A 16,225-nucleotide genomic window follows, 5' to 3' on the forward strand; every position below is an offset into this window, starting at 1 on the left:
AATGCTAGAATTCCTATAAAACTTGTGCCTTAGGCATGTATTTTGTTGGGGGGGTGTGTGTGTGTGTTTTGCATATGTATGACTCCCATTAATGCCTATGAGAGCTAGTCTATGCACAGGTCAAAATGTTCTGTAGCTAGAAATATTCTGGGTCCTGTGTAAAGCCCAAATAAAAAAAAAAAAAAAACCTAACTGATTTTATTTTACTGTGAAGTAATCTGCCTATGTTACGGTCAGCTGCTGGCTGTTGTACTTTTCACACATCTTTAAAATGTCAGTAGAAGCTTATCAATGTATCGAGTCAGGAAAATGGATTTTTGACATACTTTGTGCTCTTCCTCTCCTCCCTCCTCACCAGGCTGGAATGATAAGAACTGATAAAGATGAATATTTCATTGAACCTTTGGAAAGAGGCAAACAAGTGGAAGAAGAGAGAGGAAGAATTCACGTGGTCTACAGGAGATCAGCTGTAACACAAGATCCCGGCGACATGCTCCTAGACTTCCATACGGAAGGTACAGCAGATGTCCATGGTTGCTTAGAAATCTATTCCAGATAACTGTAGCTTCTTCCATTAGCCTTTGAAAAAGGCAATTTTGACTAAGATAGATGAAAAATAAAATAATGTGTCACTGAAATCTTTCCTTGGTTACATATACACAGTGTGCCCTGATGACAACAACAGGTGTTCGTGCATATCTGAGAGCAGAACTTGGCCATGAATTTTTTTTTTTTTTTTAAATATTGCAAAATACTTAGCTCTTTAGAAGCCTGATCCTGCTCTCATTAAAGTCAATGGCAGAATTCCTATTGACTTCAGTGGAAGCAACAATGAGCTCTACATAATTTGAGAAGATATTGTGGGATATTTCATGTAACTAGAAATGCTCACTCACATGAATTTAATATCACACACAGCTTACACAACTTCTGTTTAAACTTCTGGGGTTTTGTTTCTTTTCTTAGTAATAGCTATGTTGTACAAATGGCTGTGATTTTTTAAACCCTTGTCTACTGAATGTGATTAACGCAATTTCAAAATAATTGGTTTGATAGGATACATTTTGACATAGCCAAGAGTTGCCCTCAGTTTTCAAGCCAATGTGGTTGGTCCATCTGAAAATAATTATTGTGCAGTCTTGTCTGTTAGACTTTCTTTTCTCTTTAACTTTTTACAAATGCTTGAGGGCCCAAGACATAGAGGAGCCAATAGCAACTTTTCTTCAAATAAGGCTGGACACGTTGAGGGGCAGCACAGGGTGAGAGATTTTAAAAAAGGCTTTTGTTTTTCAAATGCATCAGAGAAACAGTTTTTTGATATTCGTGAACTGTCTAATCCAGGGCTTCTCAACCTGAGAACAGGTTTCAAGGGGTTGTGACCCTACTCTTTCTCTTCATGTTTAGAGGAAGGTGGGAGGGCCCAGACATTTTCCTGTTGTAAGTTGGGTGGTGGTACAGTATGGAAAGGATGAGACCCACTGCTCTAAGCCACTGGTTGTTGAAATGTCAAGCAATGGAATACATGTTCATGGGCCGAGTGGGAGGGTCGTGGTGATCTCAAGCTGACCCCCTTGAAAACGTCAAGAGATTCTCATTTTTGTTTTGACACCACAGGTTTTCTTATTGAAGTGTAGAAAAACTTTTTCCCTCTTCAGTGCTCTAACTTTTCTCCCCACCATCTTTCAGTTTTCCACCCTCCGCCAATTGTCTGTGCACTCCTGCCCCAATAATAAGGCATAAATCTGTGGTTGCAGTTAATCAAGCCTTGAGAGGTACTGTTTATGGAAATGGAAACACCAAGGTAGGTAAAATCTTTGGTAGGCAGAAAACAAACATTACTCCACAGCAAGTCATCACAGATTTAAATTGTCCATTTTGGGTTGGCAGCTTCTCTCCAAAAGATAGCAGCTTTATACCTAATCCCAGCTAGTTTCTACCAAGTTGAACAGCACCTTACCTCTTAGCAAGCATTACAGGCTGATTTACACAGAAGTATTGGGCTCAGCAGCACCTTATTGTATTGTAACCTATTTGCAAACCAGTCTGACTGAATCTGAAGAGGGTCAGCTCCAATGCATACTTGATGATAAAAGGAGCAAGCTGCAGAGCAGCTGGATCTGGTCTGGTGAGCTTATGGAAACAAGCTCAGCATTGCAGTCTCCAAGCAGCCTTCTTAGGGTGCTAGCCTTGATCCATGCAAGTCCTGTGCCAGCTCAGGTTGTTGCAAGCTTAGGAGTGCGGTAAACTCCACTCCATGCAGCTGCTGCCAGGGGAGGGGAAATGGGGATAGAGACTGGGGTTCCTCTGCTTTAAATAGACTGGAAAATTGGTTGCTTCATTTGGAGGCAGTGAGGGACAACAGGGGGTGAGGTACTGCAGCCTCCTTTCTGACTGCCAGATGGTGGTGATGGAGTTACCTAACTTAAGATTCCTCTAGCTGGGTGTCAGTCAGACAGGGAAAACCACTATCCCTTTCTCTCCCCCCCAGTGAAGTTCCTACTTGGTATGTTCAGAACTTCTCAGCAGCCCCAGTCCCCAGCTGGGGAGGAATGAAAACCTACTCCCATAGGAAGTGGAGGGGAAAAGTTGGGCAATTGTGTAAGTAGGATCTAGGGGTCAGACGTGGTGGGGAGAGAAAGTGCTCTTCCAAGCTTCGCCCACAACATAAGCTCTGCCCACATGAGATGGCACACACAGTGGATTGCACAGATGTTCAAAACATGACCACGTGTGCTATCTGCATTGATTGAACTTCGCTTCTCCTCAGCAGGGTCCGAATGCACATGTGGGCTATACTGAGCTCCTCATGCTTCTCTTCCCCTCAGTGAGGCTGGCATGTTCCACTGAGCTTCTTGCACTTGGTTCCCCTTGGGGGCGCCAAGGCTCTGTTAGGCTCCTTGAGTTTGAGTCCTTCTTGACTGGGAACTGGGGGAAAGTGGTGGTACTCCCAAGCCCACTGACTTGTGCTGCCAGAACCTGCCACCTCTTACAATAGCGTCTGCAGCTCTTCACAGTATGATCCTCCCTTCATAAAATGATTGTTCCCATTCCTTTTCTTACAAGTCTTTATGATCCAAGAAACAGATAATACTTTAAAAGCCAAAGTGGTTGTCATTGGGTACCTTGAGATAGTGCCCAGGGAGATGAAGGGAGCAGGTCACACCTCTCAACGATTGTTTCAGGTTCTGAAAACACAGGCAGACATCACTGTAGCAATTACACTCAGCTCATTGTTTTTGAGCCTCTCATCCACCATAACAGCTTGAGACTGCCTTTCTGTTTAAAATGAAAACTTACGATCTGGAGACTTAGGGCATGTCTACACTTACCTCCGGAGCGATCGATCCAGTGGGGGTCGATTTATCACATCTAGTGAAGACGCGGTAAATCGACCGCCAAGTGCTCTCCCGTTGACTCCGGTACTCCACTGGAGCGAGAGGTGCAGGCAGAGTTGACAGGGGAATGTCAGCAGTTGACTTACCGCTGTCATGACACAGCGGTAAGTAGATCTAAGTACGTCGACTTCAGCTATGTTATTCACATAGCTGAAGTTGCATAACTTAGATCAATCCCCCACCTCAATGTAGACCAGGCCGAAGGCAGCATGGAAGAGGTTGCAGCCGAATCTAACCTTGGCGATAAACAGCTGAGTGCAGTGTGGTGGTCTCTCTCTGGAAATGAGAAGACCATGGAGCCTTGCTGGATCATGACATTCTCAACATCAGTGTGCCATGGAGGTTCTGGGTCCCATATTTTGGTCCTTTCCTAACAAAAAAAAACAAATAAAACCTCTTTCATGGTGGTACTCAGAATCTATACATAGTGATCACTCGGGCAGAGATTCCTTCTTGGTGTACCGTATACATTGTCTTTATCACCTCTTGGATGGTGCAAAACCTTTCAATTTAGAAGATCTTGTTGTGCTCTGTGTCACTTTCTAATACATGTGTTGACTTTTTTTTTTTTTTTTTTTTAGGATGTATACCTTTTTGTACCTTATTTTTTTGTTTCTTATGATGTCATCTGCAAAATATTTCCCCCTTTAGTACCATAATTTTAAATCCATTATTTAATAACACTAAAATGCTTAGTATCATACTGTACTGTTTCAACTAGAGCTTGTCAACATTTTTTGAATTTCAAATTTTTAATTTGGGGGGACCCAAAATATTTTTAATGAACATTTGCAACCATTTTTAGTAGCAAGCTCTTCAGTGCTGCCAGAATATGATCCAGCAGCGATTTTTTTCAAGAGAGCATACAGTCATTCATTGTGGTATATTGGAGGAGTTTTATATTTCCTACATATGTTATTTGTAAAAGGACACTTTTATCGTAGCAGCCCGTAATAAGCATTTCTTTAAATATAATGGATCCAGGAAATATAATTCCCTATCCCAATTATTAAAATAAAGTTCCCTTGATAGTGAAAACACTACCATCCCCTCCAAACTGCAGCCTGCATGTGTCAAATCTCAACTAGTCTTCAAGATGAGCCAACATGGAGTGTGGGGATTATTTTTGCCTGTATACGGATGTGTCATGCTGTTACCTTGGTTCTGCCAGTCAGTTTCTTTTTTATGGGTTGGTAGACAGCACCAAAAGGACTATCTGAGGTACAGACTTGCCTACATGCCAGTAAGTCTAATTGCAAGTCTGTCAATCTTGACCGTGTCCCTTTAACAGCATCCTCTTAGCTTGACGTTGTATTTATAACTACCCTTAATTACCTCTATTAGGCAGTTTATACTTGGTAAGGTTTGCTTCCTTTCCTGCCCTACAATTTTGTTCATTTTCAGTGTAAACTTGGCCTTCTACTCTTCCATAAGAAGAAAATATCAACCCACTTACTGAGCCTTGCAGTAATATCTTGAAACAGTATCTCATGCGTGCAAGATTGTGAGACTGCTGTAGACATGTTGATTGTTTTAATCGACTTGACTTTCCTGGTCTTTCCTCAGAGTAGATCTCTCAAAATATTTAGAAAGACTTTTCCCCCGCAACTGAACTTCAAGCGGCCTGTCATTTCCAGATGTGTCTCATGGCCCACTTGTTCACAGTATTGTGATGTAAGCAACTTTCCTCTCACTGGGATCCCTCTTGTAAATTTGTGAAAAAGTCTGCTGGAGTTTGGTTAACTTCTGTCTCTTAGTCCTTTGGTGTATGCTGTGCGTGATTTGGTTTTCATTCCTTTTCAATTAGAAGATCCCTTAATGAAATAAAGAATAATTCTACTATAGTCTTATCCTCTCTAATTCTTCTGTTGTTAGGTTTTACCTTGGCTGAGCGTACACATAGAAAAATATAAAGTTTTATTATCATTTTCCTGATATCTGTTGGAGCTGTTTTTTTTCTTTAATCCTGCTCATACCTGCCAGCAGGCTTTCTTAAAGTTAAATTCAGCTTGCTGCAACTCTGTTGAAGCCAGTGGAGGTGCACTCCTGACAGTGGGTCTGAATTTGTTCCATCCTGCCTAGGAGTCGACTATATATCAAATGAACCATGTGGTGGGTTAACATACCAGACACTCTGTCCTAAGTGTATTGTGAATATACCATTGTTAGCAGAAAGTGTATTCAGATAACTCATTTCACAATACAAAACTTTTAGCATACATTTGAGAGTTTAAGAATCACTTGCATTAAGGACATTATGTAAAGTAAAGTGGAAATTTAGCAATATATTACAAACAGAGGCATAGAAATTTTCCCTCAACCTTAGATTCTTTGATCAAAGATTCACTCTGATTAAAGAACTCAGGAGTACAGTCTATTAACTAATTAGGAACATATCTACATGTTTATCCAAAGCAGACAAGATCCTGAGATTTCTGAAATAAGTGTAGCTTAAACAATGCAAGAATTATAAATTTATTTAGCAAAAAGAAAAGGAGTACTTGTGGCACCTTAGAGACTAACAAATTTATTTGAGCATAAGCTTTCGTGAGCTTTCTCTAAGGTGCCACAAGTACTCCTTTTCTTTTTGCAGATACAGACTAACATGGCTGCTACTCTGAAATTTATTTAGGTCACTGTTGTTGTTAGTCAAATTATTATAAAAACTGGGGAGAATGTTGTGTAAAATTCACTCTCATATATAATAAAGCAAGATACACCAGTGTGTTCCCTGTGAGGAACCGCACTCTGTTTGATACATAAGATGAAGATGCTCTTGTCATAAAAGCTGCCAAGTCCAGCCATATGAAAAGCACTGTTAATCCTGCTGGACATCTGATTTTACAGGGGTACTTCGCAGCATTTGGGAGTTGCGTTGACATTGTTTCTTATGGCTCATCAGAGAGAACTGGAAGATACATTATTGGTGGCTAACTTGCTAAGTTTGAGGTTATGAACACGTTTTCAAAGTTGAATGCTTAAGCTTAGGCACTGATGTAAAAGTAGCCTGATTTTCCTGCACTTGGAACTGCTGGCGCCCAGTATGTTCATTGTGAAACCAGGCTGCTCTCTATTTCAGCGATGGTCTCACTTTAGGCCCCCAACTTTGAAATGGGCCTAAGAGACTGTAGCGTGGAGTTAAACTGTAATGGCCAAATTCTACCCAAAGATCTGCATGCACATTTCCCACTGACTTCCTTAAAAGCTTCTCAGATCTACCCATCCGAAGGCAGAATTCAACCTTTAACATACATGCATTCCCACCGGTTGGTTTTGTGGGACGAATTACGACACTTTTTTTTTTTTTTTGGTCTAAAGATGATACAACTTCCCTAACCATATAAAAAGTTCAAAATAAAAGCTACTAAGCAAGCGTGCAATAAACATGTTTGTAGTAAAATATGCAATGCTACAGCTTAAAAAAAAAAAAGATACTGGGAGGGCTGGTCAAAATTTTTCTAATTTTAAAGACTTTTTAAATTTTTTAAATAACTTTTGATAGTTTTCTATGGAAACTATTGGCAAAAAATGAAGACTGTCCATTGATGGGGGTATTTTCTGCTTTGGATTTTGCATGGCCATCTTTGCTCACATGGAAGGATATTTTCAACTGAAAACTTATCATTTTAAAACCTCCTCAGACCTCTTACCTCCACCCCCCAAAATCTGTATTCCAAAATGTGAACATTTGTCCATTTTGGAAAAGTAATGAAAATTAAAACCCTTTAGATTAAGAGAATCTAAGAAAATAATATCAAATCTGCTTTTAAAAAAAACAGAATATTTTTTTTTTAATTTTTTCAAAGTCCTGTGTAAACAACCACCCCCCCGACCCTGGTGTTAGAGAATATCCAGCTGATGGGTGAATGATTAACTAAGGTGCCGGTGATTAAACATAAAACAGCTGTCATGATAATAGCTTTAAGTTTACCATTTAGAATAGTGTATCCCTAGAATCTATCAAGAGACCGAAGGTAAAACACTGACCCTACTAAAGTCCGTAGCAAAATGCCCACTGATTTCGGGAGAAGGGGGACAGGATGCAAGCATAAATGTCTTAAAATAAATTGCCAGACCTGATACAGTGCAAACAGCATTGTATTTATATTATATAGAATTTTACATTTTTAGTTTTTATTCTGATAATGAAGTAAATACCAGGCAAGTGGTAAGGTGCTTAATGCATAGCCTGCTATATAAATCAAAGTTCACAAGGAGATTGTGAGTATATGATATTAGCAAGTGTCACTATATAGTGTTCTCATCCTAGTAGGCATAAATACATGATATATCTGTGTCTCTGTTCTTTTGTACAGTCCCTACAGGTGCACTGGGTTTCAGATGCAATCATCAGATTTCTTAGAAAGGTAGGAACCTTCGATCCAAAAAGTGTTTCTACAGGAGAACTGATGATGTGTAATGCTAATAGATTACTGGTGCAAGAGTGCTCACAAATGTTAAGCATTGAAGCAATACCCTGTGCTGGTTCCTATTTACGCTGAATAGCCTCTTTGGGGAGCGGTGCCATGATATGCTGTACATAACAGTATTTTGATCATTGCATGTAAACCCTTTCTTTTGAATTCTATCGAACACCCAAGATACTGCATTTGCTGAATGCTTTAGAGTTACAAACCTGTTTAAATTCTCAGGTGTTCCTCTCCTGCATCCCTGTGCTAGAGCAGGGAAGAGAATTGGCAACTGGTAGAATGGATTGTGCTCCCTCTGTCCAGCCAGTCTTCTCTCGAGTCAAAATGGGAGAAAAGGAGAATAAACAAAGGCCAAGACTTTAACAGTGACCAGTTATTTTGATGCCTCCATTTTTGGGGGCCCACCTTCAGACTCTTTGAAGGGATCTCGCTTTCAGAAAAAGCTGAGCATGCATGTTCTGAAAATCAGGCCTCTCTAAGGTGTCCCAATGGGCAACTAAAATCACTAGCTGCTTTTGACAAGTTTCAGAGTAGCAGCCGTGTTAGTCTGTATCCGCAAAAAGAAAAGGAGGACTTGTGGCACCTTCAATGAAGTGAGCTGTAGCTCACGAAAGCTTATGCTCAGATAAATTTGTTAGTCTCTAAGGTGCCACAAGTACTCCTTTTCTTTTAGCTGCTTTTGAAAATCTTTGCTAAATCCTTTACTCCTTCACTTTTCCCTTGAAGAGGAGGCAACCTAGGCTTTCTTGTCACAGCCACCTCCCCCAGAACCCAGAGGGAGAGAGGTGCAAAGGAGCTGGAGATCAGGCAATTGTATGTTGATTAAGCAATGTAAGATACATACCAGTGTGCCTTTAGCAGTGTAAGATGCATATTTTTTACCTAGATCACGGGTAAAGCTCACAATGGGAGAGGAAGGTATAAGGAGTGACCTTTGTCAGGGGAAACAAAAATCACAACCTCTATGATCGGGGATGCTACTCAGTTGCCCCCTTGGGACCAACTGGCTGAACAAGAGGATGATGGGGGCATAGTTGTAGTCCTGGCTCTGTCCTCCCTTTTGTGTCAGCCAGCAGAGCTGACTGGCTGTTGAAGGAATTATGCTGCACTCTTCAAGGAGGTGTAGGAAATTTTTCCTCTGGGTGTAACTCGGAAGCTCTGGGAGTGCCTCTCTGGTGCACAACATCTCCCGTGCTCCCCCTGGGGCGGTGTAGCTCTCCACTGCAAACACAGGACTGTCGCTTTTGGTGTCAATTAGTCCTAAATCATCTAGTTTATCATTCAAGCTCATCCTATTCTAAGGTTATTGCATGTTTTGGTTTCACTTTCAAAGCTTGACACCCCCCACCCCCCAAAAAAAAATTCAAATTCAGGGGCCAATGCTTTACAAACCTAGTGTTTCAACCCTAAAGAAAATTTCCATGCTTTTTTTCTTGAACTAGGTGGGGTGGGGGGGGGAAGATGTTTTGGAATCTAGAGTAGTTCATATTGCTTCTGAATGTTTGAGTTAATTTTAAATGCGTGAGACAGTACTCTTACAGAAGCAACTGAAAACTAGCAGGTCTGTGAAAAGGTAAGAATTTATTAAATAGGCTTCCTCATACTGGCATTTACCTTAGTCATTTGAAATGTCCCCAGGGTAAATCCATGATAAGCAGATTTTTATTTATTAGGTAGAGTGCCAAGTGATTGGACCAGCTTTGGGTTACGGTAATAGACATTGTAATTAAGGCGGTCAAGTCACCTGAGGAGGAATGAGTAGGAGTTTTGTACTGAGCATTTTGAAAAGCTGTTTACTCATCTGAAAGTTGATTATACTAGGCAGATGGAGTCTCCTATCCCTAAACCTGTGACTAGTAGTTTATATTTGTAGAACAATATTTTTATTATGTTTACTGAGGTAGTGTGTTTGGAAGAGCTGTCAAAATAATGATGGATCTTTACACAGTTTTTTAAAGGTTTGTATACCTGCTTCTAAGATCGTGTAATAAAATATACAGTTTTTCCTACTGTAGATAGATATGTCTTTCCAGTTAATAACTTACATGTGTAACATAAAACCTCTGAATGCAGTAAGGCAATAATGTCCAGTGGATAAAGTAGGGGACTGAGAGTTGGTACTCTTGGATTCCATTCCCAACTCTGCCACTAATTAACTGTGTAACCTTCGATAAGTCATTTAACTTCTGTGTGCCTCCATTTACCCACTTGTAAAATGGGTAGCATAATATTTACCTGTGGTATGTCATATGGGTATTGAGAGGCTTATTGTTTGCAAAGTGCTTTGATCTCCTCGAATATAAAAATGAAAAGTATTATTTTTATTTGGAAAAATTGACGTTGAATGATTATTGGAATTTAATTTTATTGCAAGATGTTCACGTTACTCTACAACTTTACTGTTTGTTTTCATATGGATGGGTGAGAGAGGATTTAGTGTTCTAAGAATCAATTTTGAAAAATCTAGACTTCGTGGGGCACCAGGTTTGAATTCTGCCTGAGGCATTTTGTCCTTAAGAGGTAGATGTTGAGCTCAGAGCATTTCACTTTGTGTGGGACTGCCAGATGCGACTTTACAAATCAGGGGCCTCTCTGCTGTGTGTGAACATTATGGATGAGATTCTGGCCGCACTGAAGTCAATCAGAGTTTTGCCATTGACTTCAGTGGAGCCAGGATATCACCCTCTACATTTGAGTGGTGTCTTAGACCAAAAGTGTATTTCAATGTCTCTAGCCAAAATATCTCTTCAGCTGGTTTTATTTTAAGTAGAAGTAAAATGGGAGGAAGAAATTAGTTCTCTGAGGGGAAGTGAAGCTGGCATATTTTGGGGGCCTACAATACAGGCAGCAAAGAGGTTAGCCTACAATACAGGCAGCAAAGAGGTTACTCTCTCCAGCCACAGAATGGAATTCCTGTGATTTGAGCTTCCTTCCTAGGAATGTTTTGGGCGTGGTAAGGTAGAATTCCTAGTGTGCTGCAGGGATGAAGTGAAAAGCAATATGACCGTATCACCACAGAACTCTTTCCCCCTATGCTTTTTTGTCCTGCTCCCTTTACCTGTGGGTACATGTATGGACTTAGATACTGTATGGATAATCTTTCTAGTTATGCAAGGCTTTGTTTTCTGTTCTTCAGCTGGCCAGCCATTCTCTGTCTTCCACTGTCTTCCATTGTTTTACTGCAGTGGATGGATGTCCTTAATCATTGTTGGACCAAAAGGGCTATTTCCCCTCACTAGTCTAGTTAAACCTCAGATAGGATTTCCCTCTGCACAAATTAATTTTAAAATGTAACCAAAAAAGAAAAGAGAGTCTGCTGTCTCCATTGTTTTGGGTTAGGCTGCTCCCCAGGGGAGTAGCTGGTTAGGAAGAGAATCGCTGCTTGCTATACACACTGGCCAGATCAGAGCCAGGAAATCAGGTGAGTTCTTTCTATCAGAGAAATAGAGGGAGGGAAAACAGCCTAGAGAAACTCCTTTATCCACATGTAAGGAAACAGGGCCCTTGAAGGAAATTTCCTTTCCTGCAGGCTGATAGCTAAGGCTGAAGAACTGGGAAGTCCCATTTTATAAAAGGGCTGTATCCAAAACCAAAATGGCCAGAAGAAAAATGGCTTCAGCTGGCTCAATCTACCTCTAGGAAAAGTGGAGTGTGTATCACCAAGTGCAAAACTTCAGGGGAATTCTTCACTGTCCATAAAGCATCTGACTGGAGAGCAAAACGGCGGCTTGTGACTTTCACAGGCACTGAGGGTCTCTGGAAGAGAGCTTAATGGAGCTTTGTTTTTGGGCACTGTATAGAATATGTACATCAAGAGCTTCAGTTAAAGTGATGAGCTGTGAGTGGCTGAATTTGAAATGTGTCATTTTGGTCGGTCTGTCTTGTGGTTAAAGTGAATTTACTGTGTGAATCGTGATTTCTGTGATTCTCTGCCAGCCCAGAAGGCGGTTTCCTTACAACTTCACAGGCTCCCGCTGACAAACCTGCTTCAGAACAGGGATTCTAAGGGGGGCACTTTCACTACGGTCCATGGGAAGTTAGCCCTCTCAGGCCACCACCTACACTGCAGCGTGAACTATACTGAGTGTAACCGGGATGGGACAAGGCTGACATGAACAGCATTCAGTTCATCCACTTTTCAGCTGTGCTTGCCCATTGACACCCAACCTGCTGCACAGCCACGTTTGCATGTCGTTGCATTCTGGGAAGTCTAGGCACCTAGCTTTCCCATACTGCCTCCACAACTGAAGCCATGAGTAGTAGATTGATGCACTTCTGGATGTTGTCCAAGAGGATTGGAAGATCGTTAACTCAGTTACACCAAAATGGCTAGGCTGTCAGATATACAAAGCGAAATACCCTAGTTAAACCTTCATCTTAGAGCCCTCATAAACAGGATTGAAACATAAAGCCACACAGTTAAGGACCATACTAACCATTTGTGGAATCAGCCACAACCTGGTTAAAATACTTGGGTGAAATGTGCACAGTAGACAGGGCCTTGATTCTCAGTGGGAGTCAGGTTTTTAAATCCCTATACAGCATGATGTGAATATATCCCTGAGAGAGAAAGTAGCATAATAATCTTGTTGGTAAATCTAAAAGCATTTAGTCCTGGTATTAAATTCAAGCCAGTTCAAGAATCCACATCTGCAATAAAGATTCCCCTCTTGTATCAAATAAACAGCTCAGAAATTGACTGAGTGCCAAAAATACTGTATTTATTCATCTAAGGACACTGTTGTATAATGTAGTGCTAAAAAGTCAGTCATCAGTCTGCTGGGAGTGATCAAGCAAGAAGCCTCTAGAATAGTTCCACACATGGATGGGTGAGAACTTTGCTTTGCTTTTCACTACTGTAGCCATTCCTGATATGGAAGGATCTCCTTTTGGGGAGTAAACATTATTTTTACTTAAAATCGATTTTTTCATAAAGTAGAATTGTATTTAAAAATAAAAGATGCAGTTGGAACAGTTGTGTCTGTGACAGAAAACTTTATGTAGAGTACTTTGGATTTGTGTAACAACCTTTGCTTTAACATGAAAAAACAATGACGTAGTTAAAGTGTAATATTTTAAAATGAGAAGCATCCTGTATTTGGATGATATATCCTTTAGTTGAGAGAGATTCTTGCAGGATGAGCTATTACCCAATAGGTGTTCTTCAGCTCAAATTTCTGTGTCCCCCCTCTCCCCCCGGACAGGTTAGTGAGTGGTCCAGGGGGTACTGAGCACATGCCGGTGGGGAAGAAGAGGGGCCCTGCATTCATCATACTGTGGATGACGGGGAATCTGTGCCACTGGGGTTTGTTTACTATGTGGGTCCTCACACTCGGTAGATGTTGCAGGCCACCTGCTCTCCATTTGGAGGTGATATATGTTGGAAACTCCATGAGAAGAGTTTCCAGAAGGATTTTTCTACTCCTGTAGGCATTTCCATAGCAAGGGTCCAAGGATGATATGGTGTAGGCATGCTTGACTTTCTTAGCAACTTAGGGCTTCATCTGAAGAGACTCTTGACTATTTGCAACTGTTGTTTGGGGTCAGTGTTTGTGAATGCTCAGCACCTCCCAAGGTCAGGCCCTTGGTTTTATGTCAGGAAAGGTGTTCCAAAATAATCTTTTTTTAATCCAAAATTTATAAAATATATTCATAGATTCATAGATATTTAGGTCAGAAGGGACCATTATGATCATCTAGTCTGACCTCCTGCACAACGCAGGCCACAGAATTTCACCCACCACTCCTACAAAAAAAAACCTCACACCTATATCTGTGCTATTGAAGTCCTCAAATTGTAGTTTAAAGACCTCAAGGAGCAGAGAATCCTCCAGCAAGTGACCCGTGCCCCATGCTACAGAGGAAGGCGAAAAACCTCCAGGGCCTCTTCCAATCTGCCCTGGAGGAAAATTCCTTCCCGACCCCAAATATGGCGATCAGCTAAACCCTGAGCATATGGGCAAGATTCATCAGCCAGATACTACAGAAAATTCTTTCCCAGGTAACTTGGATCTTACCCCATCTAAAACCCATGAAGTTAAATGAAGCTAAGAAGAGATCGATATCAAGAGAATATCAGCTGTTTTCATAGTCTGTGCACAAAAAGATAAAGGAACCAGCAGACAAGAATTTTATAAGGCTGCTGCATTAAAAAAAATCTTAAACCTCAAATTATTAATCTTTAATATTTTGACAGCAAAATAGCTTTTCAGTTGAGAACAGAAAGTAATGTTTACAGACTTGGCAGATTTGAAAGAGTAATGATAAAATCACTCTGCCAGAATCGGGTGAAAGGAATATCCTCTTCTTCATTGAAACACAAACAAACATGGCTATGATAGATGAATTTATTCACCTCTTCCTTTTGGAAGCATTTAACTGTGCATTTAACTCTCCCAGGTCCATATTTCAGGGTTAAATGAAAGTTCATGCCCTATTCTATCATACGCAGATTTGTTTTCTTTCAGCCTCATTGCGTATTAGTTGTTTTCCACATTAAAACAACAGAGAGAGGCCAAGAATCAAAGATTCAGAAAATGTCACGCCTAAGCAGAAAGGATAAATATCCATGATGCTTAGCCATAAAGTCCTTTTTTATAAGTTCTTCTGAACCTAAACCAGTAGTTTCACAAAACAGAATCCAAGTAATAGATTTCAGGAATTAGGAACCTGATCCACAGCTTGTTGAAATCAATAACAATGAGGAGTCCGATGAGGCACCTTAAAGACTAACAGATTTATTTGGGCATAAGCTTTCGTGGGTAAAAGACCCACTTCTTCAGATGCATGGAATGAAAAATACAGTTGCAGGCATTAATATACTCACACATGAAGAGAGGGGAGTTACCTCACAAGTGGAGAACCACTGCTGACAGGGCCCATTCAATCAAGGTAGATGTGGTCTGCTCCCAATAAGGTAACTCCCTTCTCTTCATGTGTCAGTATATCTATGCCTGCATCTGTAATTTTCACTCCATGCGTCTGACGAATTGGGTTTTTTACCCACGAAAGCTTATGCCCGAATAAATCTGTTAGTCTTTAAGGTGCCACCGGACTCCTCGTTGTTTTTGTGGATACAGACTAACACGGCTACTCCTCTGATTGTTGAAGTCAGTGGATAAGATTCACATTTACTTCAGTGAGCTTTGAACCCTTATGGAGGTGGGCTTTGGGTCATCCTTTCCTTGAGCTGCTCACAAAGGGTTTGATTTATATGTCCTTCGATTCATTCATTTTCGGGTGCTGATTCTCTTTAATAAGAATAATGGTGGTTCTGACCTTTAGTTTGAAACTCATGTTAACACCGTAAAAGTTATTTCCATATTTTTACCCTCACTTGCAGTCTTTTCTCTCTTTTGTTAAAGCACACAACCTATTCATCCACAAAGCGCTTTGCATTAAAGTAATTTTTGTAATTACTTCCTAACAGTGAGGAACAAGGAATTGGGAGCTTTTATCTCCCAGCTTCCTTTCAAGATTTTCATTTTCCCTAAAGAACGAAAAGTGCTTGTGTGGTTGTTGTGGTTGCTATGGCAGTAGGGTTGAATGTCTTTGTCCAGGTGGGAAACATGTAGGAGTAAGAAATGATTTGGGAGTTGCTCCTGGTTGCTGGGGAATGAAACTATGGAACAGAAGTAGGAAGAATGGGAAGAAACATTGCTTACTTCTGAGAGCCTCGGGTCTTCTCAGGCACACCAATGTTCCGTAAAGGAATAGCCGGGCCAGTAGGTGGCTTAACTCTTTCTATGCAGAATTTTTCATGGCCTGTCTTTCGAGAACACGCACATTGGATACAGCACAGCATACTCACTATTAAGTGGTAACAGTAAATGGAAAGATATAATTGATTCTTATAGGACACAGCACAGTGTCGTGTGCAATGAAATGATTTTTCACATGTTCTTTATGATTGTAGTTGTGGCATACTATAAACAATTTTGATCCAATTTATTTAGTTTTCCCATTATCTAGAACTGCTAGAACTTTGTTTATAAGTAGACTTGGCAGAATTCCACTTTCTTTCTTTTTTTAATAATTTCAATGGATAATATCTGTTTATTGTTAAGCATTTTAATTTTTTTTAATTGATTTTAAATTTTCACGTGTGTGCAGAATTATCGGGGTGTCAGCAAATAATTATTGTCAGTAGACATTAAGATTCAAAAAGTGAAAGCTCTAGCAAGTTCTCAAGCAGCATTTTTCTTACTTGACCTATCCGTAAATTTAGATTATTATTGATGGAAATAAGTTTTGTTGGTCTGTGTATGGTGAAATTGACATTTTACCAATAAAAAAAATCTAATTTTTCCAAGGGTACTTACAAGTAAACCTTGTTTAACATTTATTACAAGATACAATGAGGTTGTTAGTCTAGTGTTTTGGTTTTATTAGCATTTACTT

At 40.3% G+C, this 16,225-nt stretch overlaps 1 protein-coding gene across 1 annotated transcript in view; it reads left to right on the forward strand.

Annotated features, from left to right (window-relative positions):
- Positions 1 to 16,225, forward strand: part of ADAMTS3 (ADAM metallopeptidase with thrombospondin type 1 motif 3) — a 190,155-nt gene that overhangs the window by 71,236 nt on the left and 102,694 nt on the right. The window contains 1 exon segment of the mRNA XM_077814745.1: positions 359 to 515. Within this exon segment, the coding sequence (XP_077670871.1) occupies positions 359 to 515 (157 nt within the window).

Source organism: Eretmochelys imbricata, chromosome 4, assembly GCF_965152235.1.
Source record: "Eretmochelys imbricata isolate rEreImb1 chromosome 4, rEreImb1.hap1, whole genome shotgun sequence".
Taxonomy (NCBI): domain Eukaryota; kingdom Metazoa; phylum Chordata; order Testudines; family Cheloniidae; genus Eretmochelys; species Eretmochelys imbricata.